Here is a 23,785-nt window from a genome sequence, read left to right as displayed (position 1 = left end):
ATAAGGTGGTTTCAAAAAGCACCCCCAAGCTATGTACCTGCTTTTTCAGAGGGAGTGCAATCCCGTGAAGAGCTGGCCTTTCCCTTTAATTCCTGGACCTGGAAACCACCCAGCCAAAAGATGCAAGTGTGATACATATCAGAGCATGAGACTCTTAATCTCTGGCTTGTGGGTTCGAGCCCCATGTTGGGCAAAAGATTTCTGTGGTCCCTTCCAACTCTACAATTCTATGTAGAATAAAGTAGTAAATGCAAATTTCTCAATGTACAGTAAGCACTTTATTTTCAGAAAAGTGTTCATGGCACAGGAATGGTGCCAGATGTTGGGGAGGGTGCTTGGCATGGGGCATGGGGGGGGCAGGACAGGGTGCAACTGAACTTGGCTGCTGTTCAGAAGTGACCCCACCACTGAAAAGCGTCTGGGGCTTGACGGGGAAGGCAGAGAATGGTGACATCCTGAGTCAGGCTGGTGAGAGGACTTTCCCTTCCTCTCAGGCCCCTGTTTGGTGCCTGAATGAACCAACTGCAGTCACTGGTTTCAGAAGTGAAGAGTTATGACAATAATTGCCACCATGGAGCCCAAACATGACTTCTTCTGTATTTATTGAGATTGTAGCTTTGTTGCAAAACGATGCATGGTGGACTTTGGCATTTAGATCTTAGAACTTCAGGTTTATAGGACACTTATAAATCTACAAAGCAGGGCCTGCCTGTCTGTGTTTAATTAATTCACATGTCTCTTCCAGAGTTGGGTCATCCTGTTTTACTGGCAGGAAACTGAGGCAGAGCAACACTGGTTTGCCTAAGACCACCTTTTTTGAATCAGTGACATGGGAGGCTTGGCTGAATTCTTGTTCTTCTACCGACTGGGCCAACCAGCTCCCTTGTAGATTCACTGCCTTGAAATTAGGAATTGATATGTGTAGTTGTAATAGCCTTGTGAACAGCAGGAGAGGAGAGATGACACCATATGCAGATTCTGCGTAAGAAACCCCCTGGGGCCTATTTCTGCGATGAAAGAGAAGTCCTGGCTTGCATACTCAGCTATTACTTTTCAGGTGCTAACACTGGTGGGAGGTTATTTTGCAGCCTTCTCTATTAACCATCTCTCTGTGTGGCATGAAAATCTTAGTGCTGTGCTTGGGTCATTGTCTGTGCCCTTATAACAAAGGCAGATCGCTTACTCGCTTGAGAAGAGGAGATGACGAGAAATGAAGGACCTGGCGATCATTTATTTATGCCACAGTGTTGCATTTCCTTTTGACTCTTCTAGACTTTTAAAGTCTGTAGAGAAAAAGAGAGAAGTGATGATGTTTAAATAAAAATGGCTGAGAAACTTGAGAGGGGTGGCAGGAAAAGGGCTCCAAAAATGGGTCAGTAAGGCATGGGTCTTATATTGCTGTGGAAGTGTTGCAGCTTGGAGACACAGGCAATATTACATTAATATGTATTTGTATGCATTTATGTTCAAATTCTTTGCCTGCATTTCCTTCCAAAGGCACTCCAAGCAGCTCACATGAAAAAATCTAGACCATATGAACATGTCAAGGAAGATTTGGTTTGGTAAAGAAGTCCAGAAACAGGGGTAAAAGCAAGGGAGTTACTGCTGAGAATGGGAGAGGGTAGCTAGGTAGTTTTCTACACTCTGGCTAGGAAGGAAAACTTTTTTTTGTGTGTTTTTTGTTGTTGTTATGAACTACTTCCAGTTGGGTTGATAACTTTTTATGGTAATGCTGTGCTTTACAGATTTCACAGCCATCTCCTTCAATTATCCAGGCTTGCACAGTGAGCCTTTGCCTGCTATTAGGAATCTCTCCCCTTTTCTACATCATTTGCAGATCCTTGGCCTCTGTCCATGTACCCAGCGATAGTCTTGGTCAGAGTTCCACTTCAGCTATATCTGACAAGACGTATGTCAGGTATGTTACGCCACTGGCTCCCCCAAAGCATGACGGACATTCAAAGGGGGAACAGAAGAATTTTGAATTTTGGTTATATATAAAAACAAAACAAATTCCTTCCAGTAGCACCTTAAAGACCAACTAAGTCAGTTCTTGGTATGAGCTTTCGTGTGCATGCACACTTCTTCAGATACGTATAGGTATCTGAAGAAGTGTGCATGCACACGAAAGCTCATACCAAGAACTGACTTAGTTGGTCTTTAAGGTGCTACTGGAAGGAATTTGTTTTGTTTTGACTATGGCAGACCAACACGGCTACCTATCTGTAACTGGTTATATATAGTTATACCCCATGTCATTTACTCCTTTGTTTTCATCCCAGTTGGTGCTCGATAATTGCATTTCCTCCTTGGAATGCTTTTCTGCTCCACATTCAGCCCCCTTAAAAAGCTCTGTAGTAAGTATCATTGTGGGAAGGGCTGTGGCTCAGTGGCAGAGCATCTGTTCTGCGTGCAGAAGGTGTGCAGGTTCAATCCATGGCAAGTCCAGGTAGAGCTGGGAATCTTCCCTGTCCAAGAACCTGGACAGCCACTGCTAGTCAATGCAAATTTTTGTTGTTGTTGTTGTTTAGTCATTTAGTCGTGTCCGACTCTTCGTGACCCCATGGACCAGAGCACACCAGGCACTCCTGTCTTCCACTGCTTCCCGCAGTTTGGTCAAAATCATGCTGGTAGCTTCGAGAACACTGTCCAGCCATCTCATCCTCTGTCGTCCCCTTCTCCTTGTGCCCTCAATCTTTCCCAACATCAGGGTCTTTTCCAGGGAGTCTTCTCTTCTCATGAGGTGGCCAAAGTATTGGAGCCTCAGCTTCAGGATCTGTCCTTCCAGTGAGCACTCAGGGCTGATTTCCTTAAGAAGGGTAGGTTTGATCTTCTTGCAGTCCAGAACAGTCTCCTCCAGCACCATAATTCAAAAGCATCAATTCTTCGGCGATCAGCCTTATAAATGGAAAAGTGCTCTGACTCAGTTGAAGGCAGTTTCCTAAGTATCACTTGGCCCTGCGTGGGAATTCTCAAGCTGCTTTATACCTTTCCTCTGATGCGTAGTTGTTCCTCGGCTATCCCTGAAATAAGAGCCTTTCCATTATCACTGATGAAAAAGGCACAGTGATTTTAAAATAAGCAACAATTTATTTCTGGCTGTTTGGCACTGCACAGGTTTTGAATCAAGAATGCTGACTATGGGACCCAGACATGCTCTCTGCTTATCTGTGGCAGCCACTGATGTACATTTCTAGAATGACAATTCCATTGTCTGGCAAGTGGGACTTCCTAGCTGCTCTAGAAAGCATTTCTTGGCAGGAGAATAAATGACAGCTGCCCATAGGAAACAATGGAGAAACTGAAGACTTCAGCAAAGCTATAACTAGGTAGCAGAAGAATGAAACACACACCCCTCAGCCACCATAGAAAGATAAACAAGAGGTTCAGCTTCTTTCTAACCTAGGTCTTACTTTTCATGGGGGGGGGGAATGAAATTTCTGCTGAGGGAGTGGTTTTTATGAGAGCTCTGCAGTGTAGTCCAGTGGTGTTATCCCCACAACCACCCCACATAATTGTGACATAAGTGGCAGGCAAATGAGATTGAGAACAAAATTGTCATAAGACTCTTTAGAAAAGGCTGTATGAATTGTCACTCTCTTGACACTTTGTTGAGGAAATGTGTAATCATAGATCAACATCAGAGTACAAATGCTTCAAGTGAATTTTTTTGCAAAGATTTGAAAGAACAGGTCAAGCAGTTAACTACTGGTTAATGAACAATACTGATTTCATCAAAGACTGTATTTGTGCATCTCTAAAGTACACTTTCAGGCAGCATATTGCAAATAATTTAGATGTACTTTTCTGATTATGGTTTTTGTCAGCGAAAATATTTGTGACTCAAAGAATTCATTATAAAAACCATGAATATACTCACTATTCTGTATAACAATCAGGATTGTTAAAAAGCACTTTAAAATGCTGCAGTAGGAGTAATACCTCTCCCCTGGCCAAAAAAAAAAATATCCCTGGTGATTATTTCAGATACCCAGTGGGAAACGTTCCACAATATAAAATATATCTGGTTGCAGCAAGCATAGCCTTGTTTGACACCTTCAGTCACCCTGCAAACTTAAAACCAGGACTCCCTGGAATGTACTGTGTGCTGTTCCCAGGCAAATGGGAGCTTTGAGGAGACGGGATGATGTGTGTGCTTGTGTGTCACAACACAGGTGCAATGGTCAGACCCCTCCCTGACAGCTCTGCAGCCCTGATACAGATCTTCCCTCCCCACGGCTGCTATTACACACGAGCCTTTGACAATTCTTTTGGGGATTGTCAGAGAAGCAGTACTTTGCAGTGGTTCCATTCCCATCAGTAGCGATGGTTCCAAAGAGTAGCAGTGGGAGACTTTTCCTCGGCCCTGTGACATTTCTGCAGGTTTCAGTCTTGTCTCTCATGCTGTTCTAGATGTGGAGCCATCGGGAACAGTCATTGTAGGATTGGGAGCAAAGTGCCATCAGTATGCTGATGACCCCCATCTGAGTGCTGAGCCATTGTCTGGAGGTGGTAGTGGGTTGGATGTGGGCCAATGAATTGCAACTGAATCCGGACAAGTTCTATGGTTGGATGGTTCTTCAATTCAGGATTTCAAAGAATGTCCTGTTTTAGATGGGGTTGCACTCCTCTCAAAGAAGCAGGCAACATAGCTTGGGAGTACTGTTCGAGTCATCTTTGTCCCTGGAAACCCAGGTTGCTTCAGGGGCCCAAAATACTTATGCCCAACTGTAGCCATTCCTGGACTGTAATAGTCTGACTAGTTACCCATATTCAGTGCACCTCCAGATTGGACTATTGCAATGAGCTCTACATGGGGATACAGTTGAAAATGGTCCAGGGGTTAAAACCAGTGCAGAATTTGACAGCCAGGGCACTAATGGATGTTCCTGGTCACATGCATATAACACCAATTTCAAAAGAGTTGCATCGAATACCAGTGGTATTCTGGGTCATGTTGTGGGTGCACAAAGAGATATAGATGTCAGGGATGAAAAGTATGAGTAAAAAGGATGCACTGAGCTGGTACATGTGAACATGTACATGAATGAAGATCACAGTCATTTCACTCATCATGTACTCCTCCTCCTATTGTGAGCTGGACCATAGTTGTTTTAACAATAGTGGTCCAAACCCAGCGTTCATGACTTGTCTCCGTTAGACAAACCATGAGCTGTAAACCCAAGAACAAGCCTATAGCAACACAAACTGGGTTTGGACAACCTGCTACACCAAATCATGGCTTAGCTCGGTGCAGCAGCAGGACTAGAGGAAGAATAAAGCCACTATGATCTCCTCTCTGGGAGTCTCCACACTTGTGCTAAGCCATAGTTTGAGATGCTTGGGATGGACAACTGATCAGCCACTTGCCCAGTCACCTGTAGCTAATACAGAAGAATGGCCTTTAAGCAACCAAGTGGGGAGCCAAATTAGTCTTCATTTTAAGATGCAAATTATTAATATAGGTATGTGTAGTCAGGTGATTGGAATACAAACTGTTGTGGATTTATCTGTGAGGCTGGTTTACAGACATCATTAATTTTTTATGTGTACTAAACTATGGGACCGAGTGCTTGGATGTGTAAAAATAATCCAATCACATCCTTTGAGGTGAAGAAAGATGAATTCCTCTAGGAATCAAGAAGCAGTCTGCATCACTTTCTAAAAGCGGTAGACTTATGGGAGTTAGACAATTATGCATTCGGCACTAAACATGATTACATCTACTCTACTGCTAACCTGATTGGTAGTTATGTGCTATTAGCAATGGCACTTGAACTGATTGTTCTTTCTAAGAGCTTAATTTCAATTTGTTGGCCGCTAACAAACAGTTGCTTTATTATGTCAGCCACACAGCCATGGATAGTGAAGAATAATCTTAGATTCTAATCAGATCCAGATAAGAAAGGGCATCTTCTGGCTAAACTTGTTTTTTCTTATCTAGTGATTCTGATCCCTGTATGGACCAGCTGCATATTCCTGCATTGCAGGGGGTTGGACTAGATGATCCTCAGGGTCCCTTCCAACTCTACAGTGCTATGATTCTGCTATGATTAGTTTTCACGCAACAGTTAGGTTGTTGGGTTATCCAAGCTTTGTGCAATTAATTTTTTTTCCTGGTACAGATCTGCTTTGTCACCTGAACTTGGCAGATCCCCCAGCACTTTGCAGAGCATAGCCCTTGCAAAGAGGCATTAATTTAGCACTTGGTCTCCTCTTGCAGCTGCTTTTGAACATGGAAGACCAGGGTTAAACTCTCTCCCAACCATAAAGCTCTGTGAGTAGCCTACCTAACAAAGTCATTGTGAATAATGTAAGATTATAGTTCAACTTACATATTAGATTAGTTGTTTCTACTTTGTACTTATCGTCTTCAGTGTATGAGTTGAACAAGCTCAGATATTGGTCTGATGTGTTTTCACATAACAAACTGATTCTTATTTTCAATGCATCTACTATGACTATCATTGGATATCACCCATTATTTATGGATATTGATAACTGTGTGTCGCCTGCACCAAAGTCCCTAGGCAACTTACAACATACAGAATAGGAAACACCATGAAAAATAAATAAAGATGATCACATAAGAGCATAAGTAACCCACTCTTGTATTATTTAAAGCTCTACGTAAAAAGCTTCCACATCTAAAATAACAACCCCAATTAACAGCACAGAAAATGATCAGCAGGATGAAGAAGCTAATTATAAAACCCAAAAAACTGTGATACTGTTAAAACTATTAAAACTACTAAAATTTACTGAAATGCTTCAGAGGGGCCACCACCATAAAGGCTTTCTCATTGCCACCCTCCACACTTCCCATAGAGGGGGCACCCTGAGGCTTAAGGACATCAAATACTGGATCCTGGAAATGCAAAAACATGGATCAAGTCATGATCAAAGCGAATAATTTATTTTTACTCTTAAAACAGAAAAGTTCTTTATTTCTGAAGACTTTTGTTAGGTTTTCTGGTCGTGCTGGAATTAAAGGCAAACTTCCCATAGGCATGCAGGGACTCTACTTAGTGGTTTTATCCTCATCCTCAAATTTAAACTGATGGTGCAGTTGGATTTTTATAAAGCCAAAACACCAATAAAAGTTCACTAAACTTTTTTTTAATGCAAGTCAAACCACCTAATCTGCAACACGTGGGTCTGGTTTTATATCTAGCTTTATTTATGTATTTAAAAACAACTAGCTGGCTACCCCACTCCCCTTTTAATTCTTATATATTCTGGGACCCGGTTGCTGATGGGACATAATTTTTTTCTTTTCTTTTTTGCATACATGAAATAAAAGAGTGAGCAATAGATGGATGTTGGCAACATAATCTTGTGTATGGTGCAACATGGCCTAGATATTGCTGCACCATAAAATCTAATCAGGCTCCACAAACCCTGCTCTGTCTTCTCTTAATGTGCTAGGTTGGTGACTACAGGGACATACTGGGAAGGGAGCCAGTTTTAATTACAGGATCAGGTGGAAAAATAAATATTCAGATAATCATGGCACCAGGTGTCTGACAAACACATCAATGGATTAATTGCTTCATCTGGTGCTGTTCTCTGCAGTTGTTTGGCTGAAATTGTATATAGCACTGCTGCTGTGTGTATGGTCAGAGGCAGGGGTGGACCGGCTGGGCCACTGGCAGAGGGCCCAGGACCTCAGGGCAACACACAGCGCCTGGAACTGGACACCTCTCCCTTCCCAGCCTCTTTCCATTTTTTATATAAAAAAAGAAGAGTAAGCCATTGGCACACACACACACACACACACAAAGCAAAACATGGCGCTGCTGTGTCCTCAGCCAATGAGAGCGAGCAGAGCTGTTTTCAGCCAATGGGTGGGGACTGAGGACAACTGAGTTGTTTTGGTCAGCGGGTGATAGGATTCTATGCTGCTTGCCTAACTTTCTTCCCTGTGATTCCTTTCATCATAGAAACCAGTTTGTTTGTTTTTTGTTGTTGTTGAGGCAGGTGCTTCCAATATTTATTTGTGTGTGAGTGCAAATATTAGTATTTCATGTGTACGTGGATCTTAAAGACACGCCTCCCCCCCCCCCCCGGCAAATTTCATGTATGCAGCAAAAATAAAGTCAATTTATTTTGCATTAAGAATCCACTATACAGTTAACTTTAAGGACCTAGGTATATAGTATGTCTGCTCAGCAGTAAGTTTTTATGTTTAATGGAGCTTATTCCCAGTTAAATTAAATGGGGTATCAGGGTTGCAGTAATCAGACCAGATTAATATTGCTTGGAACTGTTTGGCAGGGTTGGGGGCAGAAAATATGGCCCTCCATAGAACATAGATACATCACTGTTGTTAATGAAAGTAAAATTTGATGCCTACAATTCTTATGGGGAAACACCTCTTACTGTTACTTTTTGTAAGGATATTTATATATCTCCTGAAAAAGAAAAGGGGAATGCGGTAAAACTAGCAGTGCTGAAACATCTCTCTGCAGCAATATTTTGTGGACCTTTTTATTTTAACTATTATAAATAAAGGGTGTATTCTTTCTGATCTGGAATGTATGTGGAGTCGTGGATAGGGGTTTCTGACTAAAAATAGTGTCCCATTCCATGCAAAGCAGGCTATGGCGTGACTCCTACAGAGAGTCAGAGGTGATCTGCATGCAGTGCTACAGGGGGAAAACCAGACTTCTTGAAATTGTCTGGATAAGCCTTTATTAATTTACCCTGACATGATTTTTCATAGGGAGCAACCTCCTTTATTACATATGTCAAATATGCTAACAAGGTAATAGATGTACGTACTCTAAACTACATTGGAAGAGAAATCAAATTAACAGAAGGTTATTAAAGGACTAATATACAATGATTACTTAAACACCAAGCATTTATTTTGCAATGGAAAGATGTTCTATTATTTTGTGATACTCTTGTAACATTGCACTAGAAGTAAAAAGAAAAAAAGTGAATGAGATATATGTTAATTATATTTGCTCAGCTCTCCTTTTCTGGTACATTTCAGGGGCCTTCAAGGGAAAAATACTAGATTATAAATTGATAATATCTGACCCACTTTACCACTGTATGCATTGCATACACAGCATACATATAAAGTAGTTTGAAAGCACCCCACCTCAGAATCCTGGGAAATGAAATGTATACTTCGCAGAACCATAGTTCCCAGCACCCTCAACAAACTATAGTTCCCAGGGTTCTTTGGGGAGGTGCTTTAAAGGTATGGTGTGTATGCAGCCTCAGACGCATAAGAAATCCTCAAAGACTGAAGTCTCCTCTGGGGCTCACAGTCTGCAAATTCTTTTGGAAGGTTTTGGAAGGCATTCATCTCCACCCATTGATTTTTACAGTACACACTGGACCAGAAGGTTGCATATTCTTTTCCTGCCGTTCCCAGGAGCACATCTGGCTGGCATAATTCCGGTCATACAGCAAAGGTGGTAGCATTTTTAGATCAAAGGCAAGCCTAAGAAGCTTGGAAGGAGTTGCTTTCCTTGAACTGGCTGTTCCCCTTCTGATATAATGAAATCTGATGCCAATAATTTATTTCATAATGCATAATTGGTATTCCACGCCTTCAACATGAATGCGATTTAGTTCATTCAGTTGGTTAGCATAAGGAGAGGCCTGTTGGATCAGACCAAAGGCTCATCTCTTCCAGCATCTTGGTTTTCTTTTCCCCAGGGGCCAACTAGATGCCTATGGGAAGCTTGCAGGCAGGACCAGAGTACAACAGCCCAGCAACTGACATACTGCCTTCAACAGGGGGCAGGCTAGAGCATTGCCATCATGGCTAGCAGCTCCTTGATAGCTTTATCCCCAGCTATTCATTGCTTCACATGGCCAGGAGTCCTAAAGTGATGGTCAGGGACTGGTTGGACGCAGGTTAAATAAGCGCTCTGAATTTTGTCCCTAGTCCCATGTCCAACTGTACTGTGTTGCTGGAAGAGAGTGGTCTTGGCTTGCCATAAAATGCCTGTACTGTACTTTCAAGTTGTTTTAACCTATAATGTGGGTATCACAGTTCCCAAGCTTTAGACTCTCAATAATCTTTGTGCTTTTACATGGGATTAAGTCCCATGTAAACGATGAGGTGGGTTTGTAAGTAAATACACAGTGGATTTGTTTATATGGCACTTGATTATCTTTAACAGATGCACAGCATTTTCTTATGCCTTATATAAAGGGGTGAGAAAACACTGCCAGCACGACGGCCATGTTCAGACCCTCCAAGCATCCCTATTTTCCAGGGACAGTCCTGGATTTAGAGAATCCATCCCAGTTTCTGATTTGGCACTGGAATGTCCCACTTTTCTTTAGGACATCCCTATTTTCATTGGAGAAATGTTTTTGTTTTGTTTTTTATATTATATTTTTATTAGTTTTCAAATACAAAAACAAATTTATACATTCCATACATCTTAGTTACATCTTACTTCTCTTTTTTGACTTCCCTCAATTTGTCTGCCATTCCTTCCTATTGTTACTTTTTACACATTTCTGCCTTTTTAACCCTTTCCCCTCACAGAGCTTCCTTAAAGCTTACAAACATAATTTTATTATCACTCAGTTTTTGCATATATTGGATAAACTTTTCCCAATCTTCTGTAAATCTTTGATCTCATCGTATATTTCAACATATTCTTCAATTCATTATAAATCATTTCCCAAAAGCATTTTACCTTCTTACTTACATTCCCACCACATATGAAAAAGGTACCTTCTTTTTCTTTACATTTCCAACATTTGTTACTTATCTTATACATTTTTGCTAACTTCACAGGTGTTACATACCATCGGTACATCATTTTCATAACATTTTCTTTTATAACTGTGCATGCAGTGAATCTTAAACCATCTTTCCACAGTCTTTCCCAATCCTCCATTTGAATATTATGCCCTATATCTTTGGCCCAGTCGATCATAACTGATTTTACCTCCTCATCCTTCGTACACCATTCCAGTAATATCTTATACATTTTTGCTAAATTCTTATAATCGTTATTCAATATTTTTGTCTGAAATTTTGATTCTTTGTCAGGAAAACCCCTCTGATTTAAATCTTTTCTAAACATCTCATTAATTTGAAAATAATGCAGCCAGTCATTCACATAGTCCTTAACTTCTTCAAATGATCTCATTTTCTATTTCCCTACACTTTTACACATTAACTTCTCATATGTCACCCAACCCCCTGTCATATTGACTTTCTTCACACTTATCGCCTCCAACGGCAACAACCAATATGGAGTTTTTTGTTCCAACAAGTTTTTATATCTTTCCCACACTTCAATCAAAGACCTTCTTATAATGTGATTTTCAAAACCTTTATGTACTCGTCTCTTGTCATACCACAAATACGCGTGCCACCCAAATCTATTATCAAAACCTTCAAGATCTAACACATCCATGTCTTCTAATTTCATCCATTCCTTCAACCAACAGAGGCAAGATGCTTCGTAATACAATTTCAGGTCTGGCAGGGCGAAGCCTCCTCTTTCTTTTGCGTCCGTCAATATCTTAAATTTTATCCTCGGCTTCTTACCAAGCCAGATATACCTTGAAATTTCTCGTTGCCAATTTTTAAAAATCGCTGCCCCTTTGATTACTGGAACTGTTTGAAACAAGAATAACATCTTCGGTAGCACATTCATTTTTATCATTGCAATTCTTCCCCAAAATGAAAATTTCATTCGTCCCCACACCTTTCATTGGAGAAATGTTGGCGGGTATGGAGTTATCCAATCCCTGAGCCAAGGAGATAAGTAACTATGCAACTTTAGAAAACATCTGAAGGCAGTCCTGTATAGGTTTTTAATGTTTAATGTTTTATTTCTTTTTTATATATGTTGGAAGCTGCTCAGATTGGCTGGGGCAACTCAGTCAGATGGGTGGGGTATGATATTATTATTATTATTATTATTATTATTATTATTATTATTATTTAGGACGTCCCTATTTTCATTAGAGAAATGTTGGAGGATATGCATGTTTACTTGTGGGCAACCTTCCATGCAGTGCATGGCTAGGGTCAAAGGTTGAGAAGTGGGTGGAGCAAAGGATGTGACTCTTGTCTTTGCAGAGTAGGCTATGTTCCAGCCACACAAAAGCCTGAGTTTTCTAAAACAAACAAACGACACACACCCCACCTCTCACTGAGATGTTATGACTGTTTAAGGACACAGTCCAGCCAGGCAAAGGCAATCTGAGGATGGTGCAGCTGCATTTAACCCTGAGGCAAAGAGGTTTCCCATTTCTAGCCTATAGGAATTGTTGGTGCTTCCATAATGGTTGAGTTGCCATTGTTTTTTTAACCTGAAAGTTTATTTCCGCATTTTCCTTTTACCTTACAGGATATGGAAGCTGGAGTGAACTAGCTAAAGCTCTGAGGAACCAGGACAGCCCTATAGTGGATCCAAGCCTGCAGTTTTATCTGCCTCAGAAACCAGAAAATCTGGTAAGTTGAACTCATAAATCGTAGTAAGTGCTCCAGATTTAAAAGCAAACGAATTCAAGTCTCAGGTTAGTGAAAAGAAATGGGGTTGCAAAATCAAGTTTCATCAGTGTACAGTCTCTGTAAGTGTTTACAGTCTATGTTAATAGATAAGAACTGGATCCTGAATTGTTACACAAAGGTGTGGCTAAAATTATGCATTGCTTTTATTCTAAACAGTTTATGCCCCGCATACCTTAGACACCAGCTATGCTAATTACTCTCTTGGATACAATTGCAGTTGCAGAGGGCACTCTTTTAATAATTACAGATAATTATCAGGTATTTGCAGCAGGAACAAAAAGGGAGGCATTCTTTAAGGCTGTCTATCCACTCCACCCCAGTTACAGTAGGAACTCCCTGCCATTGCTGACTCACCTGACTGCTTTTCAAGAGCATTGGTAAGACCTGCCTATATGGGCTCAGTTTGTGTGATCATGGGAAGACTAAAAAGGTGGAGAAATCTCAATAAATTTTAGTAGGATGAATTCTTAATCTGTTCTGCCGAGAGTGTGTTTTTGGCATACTTTTATTACCTGCCCCTAACTTTTTATAGCAAAATGAATACAGTAATTCAATTCCTTAATCTTTTTATCTGAGCCCTGCATTGGGCAAAAGATTCCTGCATTGCAGGGAGTTGGACTAGATGACCCTCGTGGTCCCTTCCAATTCTACAATTCTACAATTCTGTGATTCTCTGATTCTGTAATCGCTTTTTGCCACCTTAACTGTCAGAAAATGTACTGAAGGTAGCAAGAAGAAGGAGCACTTGGGTGTATTTGGCCCAAATACAAAGAGTACACGCCAGAAGAGAATAAACAGGATTCAGCAGCTTGATTTACCTCTCAGATTTTCCTGGAAGACATATGGAGCATTCATTTTGTAGTCTAGACCAATGTAGTCCAGCCTTGTAGTTCAATAAAGCCTAGGGACCCAACTCCTATCACCCTCAGCAGCTTATCCAGTTGTCAGGGATAATGGGAGCTGCAGTCCCAACAACATCTGGGAACCCAGGATTGAAGAACATTGATCTTGGCTGCTCTGTCCACTTCTGAGGAAGACATTGACAAACTGGGGTGCTTACAGGGGAGACAACCTAGATGGTGAGGGCTTTTTGGAAACCAAGTCATAAAATAAATGACTGAAAGAGCATATCATGTTTAAGCTAGGATATGAGATTAAGGGGAGACATGATAGTTGTCTTCAAATATCTGCAGCGTTGTTCCATAGAAGATGGAGCAAACTTGTTCTCTGTTGCTGTAGTGGCAGGGAAGCAGGTTTCAGCTAAGATAAATTTTCTCCTCCATTTTCTTTCTCATAGACACACCCACACACCATCCACCCATCCTGTCTGCCACACTTTTATCTTCAGTCTGTGCAGTCCCCAGTGACCTCAGCATCTCTTTTATCTTTTGTTTTGAACAAGTTTTGATTTGCTTGTGGTCCACAAGCCACCAGTTGTCCGCCTCTGAGACATATTCTAGCCAGCCACACAGACTTATTTCTTGTTTTTCATTCTGTATAGGTTCATAGCAGAGTTAACAGAAGAAGCAACAATAAGACAGATCCTGCAACTTTGATTAACTCTGCCACCTGGAGGCCTGAGGTTAGTGTTCAATATAAGGTCTTGCAACTGAATTAATAAACCCATTTAGGTAAGATGCATTTCATACATTTAGTCCGTGTTTATTCAGAAAATGCCCAAATTAGTTGGAATTAAAACTTAGTGAAGTTTTATTTATAAATATCCTCTGGATTGTGCTCCCAACAAAAGATCTAATATGCAAGCAGCCATTAAGCTGTTTGTTTACAGTGTTTGTAGGATATGAGAGATTAAATACATCATAATAAAAAACTGTTAAACTTGTATAAAACTGAAAGTGTACAATTATGGCTCCTTGAACTCTGATATGCAACCCTTGAGCTGTCTGTGTCTATATGGTGAGGATGTGAGTGAGAGGCTTCTCGGTGGCTGCTCCCTTCCTTTCCAGAGAAGCTGGACTGGCTCCCTCCTTGTTGTACTCCTGCAAACATTTTTTTTATTCCAGCAAGCTCTGGGGAACCGACAGCTTTGACGGAAAGGGCTCTTGTGCTGTTTTTGTTTTACTATCTGTGTTTTAGTAGATATGTGGGGGTTTTTTACATTTCTTTAATTCCATAGATAGATTTATTACTTTTTAGCAATAACTTTTTACATGTTTTATCTGTGTATATTTTATCTGTCTTTATTTTAATTTTTGTGAGCCACCTTGAGTCCTGGTTCTGGGTAAAAGGCATAATAATAATAATAATAATAATAATAATACTTCTTGCCTGGATGGAGGATAAAAAGGAGCGTGTCTAGAGAAAAGCGTAATGTACAAAGGTTAAATTCTCATCCATTACTTTGGCCACTTTTGTATCTAACCCCGTTCACCGCTGGCATGCGGCTCTTGGCTCATAACAGCTCCCCATCCCTCCTTTCTTTGGTTGATTTGGAAGTGTGCCTTATTGTCTTTGTTTAGTTATTTGGGCTTAAAGGCTTTCCATCTCATTTTTCTGGATTTGGTGAAGTTGTGTTGATAAAAGTTTGCAAAGCCATGGCAAATGCAGTTCAAAATGGCAAGTGATTTTATTTCCACACACATCGACCTACAGTTTTGCTAATTCTGACAGAGACCCTTTGTAACCCAGATTCTTTTTACCAGTGATATCAGCTAACCTATATTGTCACTGATTTCTGTCAAATTTGGGGGGCAGGGTCACTGGGGCGGAGGAAGGGGGTGCAGTGGGGGCACACTGCCCTGGCTGTCTTCGCTGAGGGGGGTGACATTGGCACACCGCCCGCCCACGACTCCCAAGCCTACCCCAAGCTGTCGGGGGAAGTGGGGGAGCTGCGCCACTTTGCCAGGAGCATTCCCCCCTCCCCCCTTCGTTTTGACCATTGGGGGAGACTTGGGAATCACAGGCAGATGGTGCGCCGAATGTTGGCCATGGGTGGCATTCCGTGCACGTGGGTGGCTATCCCATGCCTAGGAGGGCACCTTCCACACCCCACACCCCTCGGGAGCGCGCCTGCCCTGGGCAGGGCGGGGCGGGCATATGCTTTGCCGCTGCATGGTCATCTGAGGCAAATCAAAGGATTATGAACTGAACCCTGTTCTGTTCCTGAATTGATTTTTTATTTTTTTGTTTTTTTGTTCCTCAGATTAATTTACCGTTGAAACATAGCAGTTTGTGGATTAAGCATGAGAAATCCATACCACTTCACAAATTAATTACGGGGGGTATTCAATACTTCTGTTGTATTGTCAGCATCTGCCTAAGCATGCTATTGCGCTGTGGTTCCTGCGGCTGATAAAAGGGCCCAGAAAGAGGATTGGGGATGGTTTTATTTCTGCATGTAATAGAGCTAGTCTTCGTTTGAACAGAAGATATGTGTTCCTGGCAATAAAAGGAGGTTTGCAACAACAAGGCATCTGTGACAGAAGAAGAGGTTTGGCATCTTTCTCCCACATAGCAGTTTTTAAGAATAGAAAACCAGAACGGGGATTGACCTTGAAAACCTGGTGCTACTTCACTCATGATGGTTGCAGCAGAACCCCATGTGAGTTTTTGCTGTTCTTCGTGCATCCAGGCCAGGGATCAGCAACCTTTTTCAGCCATGGACCAGTCCATTGTCCCTCAGACCATGTGGTGGTCCGGACTATTTTATTTTTTTTTGGAGTGGGGGAAATGAACGAATTCCTATACCCCACAAATAACCCAGAGGTGCATTAAAATAAAAGGACACTTTCTACTCATGTAAACACACGCTGATTCCTGGACCATCCGTAGGCCGGATTGAGAAGGCAATGGGGCTGCATCCGGCCCCCAGGTCTTAGGTTGCCTACCCCTGATCCAGGCTGTGATTCTGCCAAGCAAAAGTGCTCATTAGTACAGTGGTACCTCAGGTTACAGACACTTCAGGTTACAGACACCGCTAACCCAGAAATATTACCTCGGGTTAAGAACTTTGCTTCAGGATGAGAACAGAAATCGCACGGCAGCGGCAGCGGGAGGCCCCATTAGCTAAAGTGGTATCTCAGGTTAAGAACAGTTTCAGGTTAAGAACGGACCTCCGGAACGAATTAAGTTCTTAACCCGAGGTACCACTGTATTTGACCAGCAGCGGCAATTGTTAGAGAGCTCCCCAATCCTGTCCTAAGGGAATTGAGTTTTCATGGTTGTTCAGTGTTCAAGAAAGCTTGTGACTACAGGACAGTACAGACACATGTTGTTAAACTACAAGTCTTAAAGGTATTCTGGAACTGGCAGTTCTGAACTAGGATTTGTAACGGTAGTGCTACTGACCCTAGACAGTACTTGAAAGTGAACCGTTTGCTTGTTGGAACAGGCGGTACCTGCAAGAATTGATGACATTGCTGCCTTCTTTTTCACCTCCTCGCTATACCTGAGAATAGAAGAGGTCCTTGTTGCTGACATTTCTTAACAGATTTTTCACAAGTGCATAGTTTTGCATCCAAGTCGTGACTATAGAATGGCTATAATCATTGGAAGTTTATCTAGGGAGGAGAAGCCTGGATGTTCAGTGGAGAAACACAAGAGTCATATAAGCAAAACTGAGGGGGGGGGGATGTCATACGCAGCACCACAATGCCTCCATTCTTCTCTGGCTCAAACCTCCTTTTTGTCTAGTTTATCTTCACCTGCATTTACACATTCTTCAGATTGTGTGTAGCTGATTTGCCCTGGAGATATGGAACTGCCAAACAATAAAAAACAGAGCAAAGCTTTTTGTTTCCTTTATTTCTAGCAATTACAGACCCCTCCCCAAGGGGCTGCTTTCAATGCTGCACTTCTATATTTTGAGTTTTGCAGGATGGCAACCAGAAAATGGCTGGTTCCGTGGAACTTGGTCATAGGGAAGAAGGCAGCCAAAGTGGTGTCCTCCAGATGTTGTTGTTGGACCCCGATTCCCATCATCCCAGTCAGCATGACCAGTGGTGAGGGATGATGGGAGTCGGAAGTCCAACAATATCTAGAGGACCCTTTGCTGTCTACACCATAGCATAGGGCATTTTACAGCAACCAAGTCATCTTGCCTGATGCTAAGCAGTTCTGGGTGTGGTCAGTGCCTCTAAGGGTGACCACCTGGAATCTTTCCTTCCTCGAGGTTTCCAAGAGGAAAAGGACAAGGTATAAAAGTAACACATAAAACTATTTTTCTAGTTTGGGTATGGTTGCATCAGATGCACAAATGAGAGTGTTTGGATTTTTTTTGTATAGGGATCTTGAAATTCATTTTCTGGCCACTTCTCTTGTTTTAAACTTTTTTTATGGTTTTATGTTATTTTTATTTATTTATTAAATTCATTTTTTATAATGAATTTTTATTATTTTCTTCATATAATCCTTTTCCCAACAATCCTTATTATCACAATATAATCCCTTATTTATTAAATTTATATATTGCCCGTCATCCAAAGATCACAGGGCGGTTTTCAATATATAAACACAAAAAACCCACAGCATAACAGCAACAACAAAAAGCAATATCCCCTTCCCTGTTTGTTTATTGCTGTAAACTGCTTTGTTGTTTTTTTATCATATAGTGGTATAAGAATACTTTTATAAATAAATAAAATATGCCTTTTCAAAATATGGCGTATGGAAGGTGTTCCAAGCTCTCTGTCCTCCCCTTACCCCCATAGCTTTCTGTTTCAGCAATGTTTTGGCCTCTTATCTTTTCCTTGCCCTTAGTTCTCTTTTTCGAGGAACACGTCTGGCAGGAATAAATATTTGCTGTGTAGAAAGAGACGACCCTTTTGCAGCCCACGTGAGACTAGAGATTTATAGCCTCTCTTTGTTGTGCAAATCTACTTCTCCCTATAAAGCTGTTTACCCAGAAAGGGTTGGGCTGCAGGGCCTGGTAACCTAGAATTCCATTTTAAAATAAGTAGAAATCTCTAGGCCACCAATGTGCATGTCTAGTAATTCGAGTCAGCCAGCACTTCTGATAAAGTACGTGAAAAGACCTGTGTACACACCTGACTGTTAATACACCTGTTGAGTAAGCTTTAAATTAGGACTGTTGTCCAGCACTCATTTAGAATAGATCCCAGGCCTAGCTAGAGTTCTCTAAACCTTGGACAGGATAGAACTATGCAAAATTGGCAAGTGAAAGGCTTCATTCAATTTGGAACAGTTCTGGTTATTTCCCCACTAAGCCATAAAAAGCACCAGATGGGCAATACGTTCCTCTTAAAAACCTTTGGCAAGTCAACACTCCCTCTTGCTATACCAGGTTGCAAATGAGTGGGTGTGCCATATGGGCACCAGATCATCCGGACTGTGAATAATAGGAGTATCTCCTTATGCTTGAAGTTCCAGGGCCAAGTCAACCTTCATGTCTTTGAGGACTGGTGCGGTGGCTCCGTGGAACAGCTGAGGAGGAACCTCCACTTTCCGCTGCATCCCCACGTGAGTCTTTTGTATCCTTGTGCCAAATGGAGGGTCCTCTTTTCTTAGGTTCTGCCCAGCTTCCTAACCAACTGTGAGTCAGTGGAGGTTGGTCCCGTATTGGTGAATGGGACACTGTCCCTCCAACCTCACTCCACCTGCCTGCCTTCTTACCTACAACTTCTCAGGGTGTGGCTCCACCTACTGCTGGTCTCCCTGCCTTCCTCCTTACTTGTCCCAATGGGCACCGGCCACCGCTGCTACAGTCAGCAGACGTTTTCTGCAAATGCTATACACACTTAGCTAGGAGTTATTCCCATTGAATTCATTGGGATTCATTCTGAGTAGGGTTTTGACTTGAAGAACCACCAGCTTCATGGTTTGCTTGTTTTTAAGCATTGTAGAAGATACCTGGACACTGAAATTTACTTCCAGAGAGTAGCCAGAAAGAGAAAGAGAATGAGAGAGAATATCTGTTTTAGCAAGGGCTTCACTGCAAACTCATTCATGATCCTGGAGAAAGCTGAACTCCTGCCACCCAACTGCAAAGGGAGCGGTAGGAGCACACTTTGCTCCAGAGTCACAAACGGGATTTCACTGAACCCTCTGCTGACATGGAGCAAAAAACCTTCAGTTTAGCAAGGCCTTCGATGCAACCCCCTTTGTGATCCTGGAGCAAGGTTCTTTGAAGGTGTGCTGGGAATGTGCCTTCAAAGAGGTTTGCACCTGACATCATTGTGGGCGGTCCTACTCACCTGTCAGATTTGGCAGATGAGGGGTTGGGCAGATATAGGGGTAGGGCTGCATGTTTTTCATACTGACAAGGAAAACCCAAGCCTGTAAAACACTCCAGGAAATGGAGAGCAAGGACCAACCCAGGGCCATTCCTTATTTCAGGTTACTTAGCCTTTGCTCTTCATTTTCTGCTTCTGTGCTCCCTTCTCTACCTTCTCCCCATAGATGCTTCCCCTTCCCCTGCCTTCAATCCAATTTCATAATTGCATACTTGCTTTTTTCCCCATTACACTTTCAGACACGGACTACTCTGAAGAAACTGGCAGCATCTCCAAAGTGGACAAACTATGGGCTACGCATCTTTGGCTATCTGCATCCCTTCAGTGATGGTGAGGGAGAGACTGATATGGGCCCAAGTTGGAGGGAATCTGATGAAAACAGAAGGCTTTAATCCCGCACAAAACAACATTTTATGTTTTTTTATTTATTTCAGGTATTTATGTACCGTTTCCAGATTTTAGAAGGAGGTTCTTTCTTATTCGATGCTCATTTGAAAAGAAACTTATTGAGGTTTCTCACAGATGAGCAATAGGGAGCCTGAGACCCTCCAGATGTTGCTAGACTCCAAACTCCCTTAAACTGGAGTCAGCATAGAGCCAACGGTCAAGGATGATGGGAATTGTAGTCCAACAACATCTGGTGGACCATAGCTGCCTCCACCCTGTAGCAGAGAAAAGATGTGTGACACGCCTTTACAAAATCTTTTCCCATACTGCTGTTTCCAAACGTGTATAGCATAGCATCTCGACAAGTTTTCCGGAATTATTAGTGATACCTTGACCCTTTATAATAACTCATTTGATGAGAACAAGGGGGGCTGCTTGCAGTTTGCTTTCAGATAGCCCCATGCTGTACTTAGAAGTCGCAGCAATAAGGGCTTCAAAGTGTAGCAACCCCTGATGTCACTAGGATGTCAAGTGACTGTCAGGTGGGCATTCTAAGTGGCCTGCCAGGGGTGGGGAGATAATGAACTGACCTGCAGACTAGAAGAGCTTTGTCACTCCGGATATAGAGGTATTTAGCAGACTTCTTGGCAACCTTGTAAAACTCCCATCCTTTTGGGGAGCAGCCTTTGCCAACCAAGTGCCCTCCAGATGTTGGACAGAGCTTGCAGCTCTGATGGGAGCTGATGGGAGTTGTAGTCCAACAACCTGTGGTGGGCACCACATATAAATCCTGTTGGATAAATATATATATAACTAGATATTTCACCAGCAGTATGCATTCCAGTTTGTTGCAGTGCCCATGACAGGAGAGGAGAGTGCAACGAGAAAAGAGTAGGTCAGGCAAAGGAGAGCGCTTAGAACATTCCTTTCTGCTCTCATAGCACAAAACTAGAGGTTTATGTGTCTACATTCTGGTTCTCCTCCCCTTCCACCTTCAAAGGAGGGGTTAAGGCTTGCCTTCCATTGGAGAAGAAAGCCATTCTCTCTTTGCCTCCCAAACAGAATTTCCTAATGTACCAGTTAATCCCAGGAATCTCTCTCTCTAGGTGAGTTTCAGTTTGCCATTTCTGCCGACGACAATGCAGAGTTCTGGCTGAGTCCAGGCGAGAGCATCTTGGGCCTCCAGCTGTTGGCAAGTGTCGGCAAGGTACAGTACCTGAGGCCTGGTGGGGCAGCGGCGATTGGCACTGTGGCCAATGTGCAAGCCTAGCAATGGTGTCGCAATTGGCAGTGAACTCCCTTGCAAGATATTGGACATCTACTTTCAGCTTTGCTTTGCAACAGCTGGATACTGCTCTGCCTCGAGGTTCTAGAATGACTAAAAATACCAATCAACAGCACTGGATCCACAGGAACATAAGGCAAGCCTGCTGGCCTATAAGGCTAATGGCCCATCTCTTCCAGCATCATGTTCTCACGGTGACCGGCCAGATGTTTATGCAAAGCCTGAAAACTAGGTGTGAGCACTCTGCCCCCCTGCGATTCCCAGCAACTGGCGTTTAGAGGCATATAATGCCTTTTGACAATGGAGGTAGAACATAGCCAGCATATCCTTTAGTAAATTATTGAACACTTGCATTATTTAACTTGGGAAGGGCTCACAGCTGCTCAGTAAGCAAACAAGGAGTGTGTTGCAACTCCATCTGCTTGAGGAATAACGTAAAGGGGACTTTTTCTGTCTTTGTACAGACTGGGAAGGAATGGACGGCACCTGGGGAGTTTGGGAAATTCAAGAGCCAGAAGTCGAGGCCAGTGAAGTGAGTGAACTACTTAGCTGCTGCTTCTGTTTTGCCCAGCAGGCTGCAAGTCTACTCAGTTGTCACGGACCACCAAGGACCAATGCAGCCTCTTGCCCTGCATTAAACACAATTGGCATGCATTCTCCCATACTGATCTCCCAAGCTTTTAAAAACACTGTTTTAGAACACTGCAACAACGTGTGTGTGTGTGTGTGTGTGTGTGTGTGTAAGTTAAGGTTACCAGACATCCCCATTACCCAGGGACATTCCCCGGATTTACAAACCAGTCCCCTGACAAAATCCATCCATTCCGACTGAAGTTGAAAAGCTTCCCTGGATTCATTGAAAAAAATCTGGTAACCTTAGTGTAAGTAAATTAAGCTTTCTCCTTATCAGTAGTGTGCTGTGTGTCCTGCTTAAACCTTAAAATAACCTGAGAGTGCCTCCTGGTGGCTATTATCTGTATTTCCTAGAGACAAACTAATTTCTCTCTCTTACTTTTCTCTGATGAGATAAATTTCCCCTAAGATCTCAATAATCAAATGGCAACTATGGATTCAGTCAGCCAATGTTGTCCATGTCTAGGCTGCAATAATCATTTGACAACTGTGCCATCTGAAAATTAACCACCACCACCCCGTCTTGTGTTGCTCCGTTTCCCTGCTTTGAGGAACTGGAAGTTGTGGCTTCTGTAACTCTTGAGCTGCATGCACAGCACATGTTTGAAGCGCAGTCTCTTTTCCTGTGCTCTAGATGTTTCTTCTGCTTCTAAATAATCACACCCACGCCATACATGGCTTCCCCCACGAAAATATTGGGAACTGTAGTTTACCCTTCGCAGAGCTGCATTTTCCAATACCCTTAACAAACTACAATTCCCAGGATTCTTTGGGGGAAGTCATGTGCTTTAAATGCATGGTGTGTACACAGTCCAAGGGGCTGAAGGCTCCACTGTGACTCTTACCCAGGCAGGTGCTCTTGTATACTGCTAGCCAGGCACTTCAGCTGTGGTGTTGAAGTTCCTGCCTGGATCACCATTTCCTTAGTTCCTGAGAGAGACAGGAGGGTATAGAACCCAGGAACCCAACCCAGGCAGCTGGTGTGGCAATCTCAACTCCTGAGGCAGGGATGGTTGGATCCAGTGACTCCTTAGTTTCTAATCCTGCTGTTCCTCAAAGGACACTTCAAGTTATAGGTCTGGGCAGGTCTGAACTGTGACACTCCGTCAGTCTTTCAAATTGCACAGGTTGACGCTGTCAGCAATGGCAGAAAGTATTCCCTGCCCTCCATGGAGACTTTGCCATTAGACGAATTGACTTGTTCATTGCCTAATTTGAGCAGAGATGAAGGAAAACATAGAATTCAGTGGCTATATCCCTTAGCTGGAAGGAATAATTCATCGAAGGCTTAAATAGAAGTCCAACCCAGTTTGAGTTCTTGGAAGACATCACTGTACAGAACAAATGGAATCCACCCTCTTTTGGCCAAAGAGTAGATACAGTCTTGTAGTCCAAAGTGATGTGGCTACTTCAGTTTCCATGATTACTTAAGTGGGAAAAGATGTTCTGCATTAATAGTGTTTCTTTGTCCACTTCCCTCTCGCAGGTTGTCTGCCATGAGCAAGTACTACTTTGAGGTGCTACACAAGCAAGATGACAAAGGAACAGACCATGTGGTAGTGGCAGTGAGTAGTCAGGCTAGGGCTGCATTCAGATGGCACTTTATTTCATCATCCCAACATTTCCTTCCCAACTCATTTTTGCATTTTTATGTGATCTTTTCCACATGCTCAGAGAAGACCAATTAATTGGTCGCTTGAAATGTCTGACATACTCCTGAGTGTTTCATTGTTGTTGCTGTTTTTAATTTAAGAAGAC

General features: G+C 42.4%; 1 protein-coding gene across 3 annotated transcripts in view; it reads left to right on the top strand.

Moving 5' to 3' along the window:
- Positions 1-23,785, top strand: part of B4GALNT3 (beta-1,4-N-acetyl-galactosaminyltransferase 3) — a 71,512-nt gene that overhangs the window by 32,356 nt on the left and 15,371 nt on the right. For all 3 annotated transcript variants that reach the window (XM_081878834.1, XM_081878835.1, XM_081878836.1), the window contains exons 2-8: positions 12,348-12,451; positions 14,013-14,093; positions 18,854-18,949; positions 19,962-20,052; positions 21,216-21,316; positions 21,859-21,926; positions 23,514-23,592. In XM_081878834.1, coding sequence (XP_081734960.1) covers positions 12,348-12,451; positions 14,013-14,093; positions 18,854-18,949; positions 19,962-20,052; positions 21,216-21,316; positions 21,859-21,926; positions 23,514-23,592 — 620 coding nt within the window. The remainder of the gene's footprint in view (positions 1-12,347; positions 12,452-14,012; positions 14,094-18,853; positions 18,950-19,961; positions 20,053-21,215; positions 21,317-21,858; positions 21,927-23,513; positions 23,593-23,785) is intronic.

The sequence above is a fragment of the Podarcis erhardii genome (genome assembly GCF_964252035.2).
Source record: "Podarcis erhardii genome assembly, chromosome: 10".
NCBI lineage: Eukaryota > Metazoa > Chordata > Lepidosauria > Squamata > Lacertidae > Podarcis > Podarcis erhardii.
Note: the sequence above shows the minus strand (reverse complement) of the source record. Positions and strands in the feature narration are given on the sequence as shown.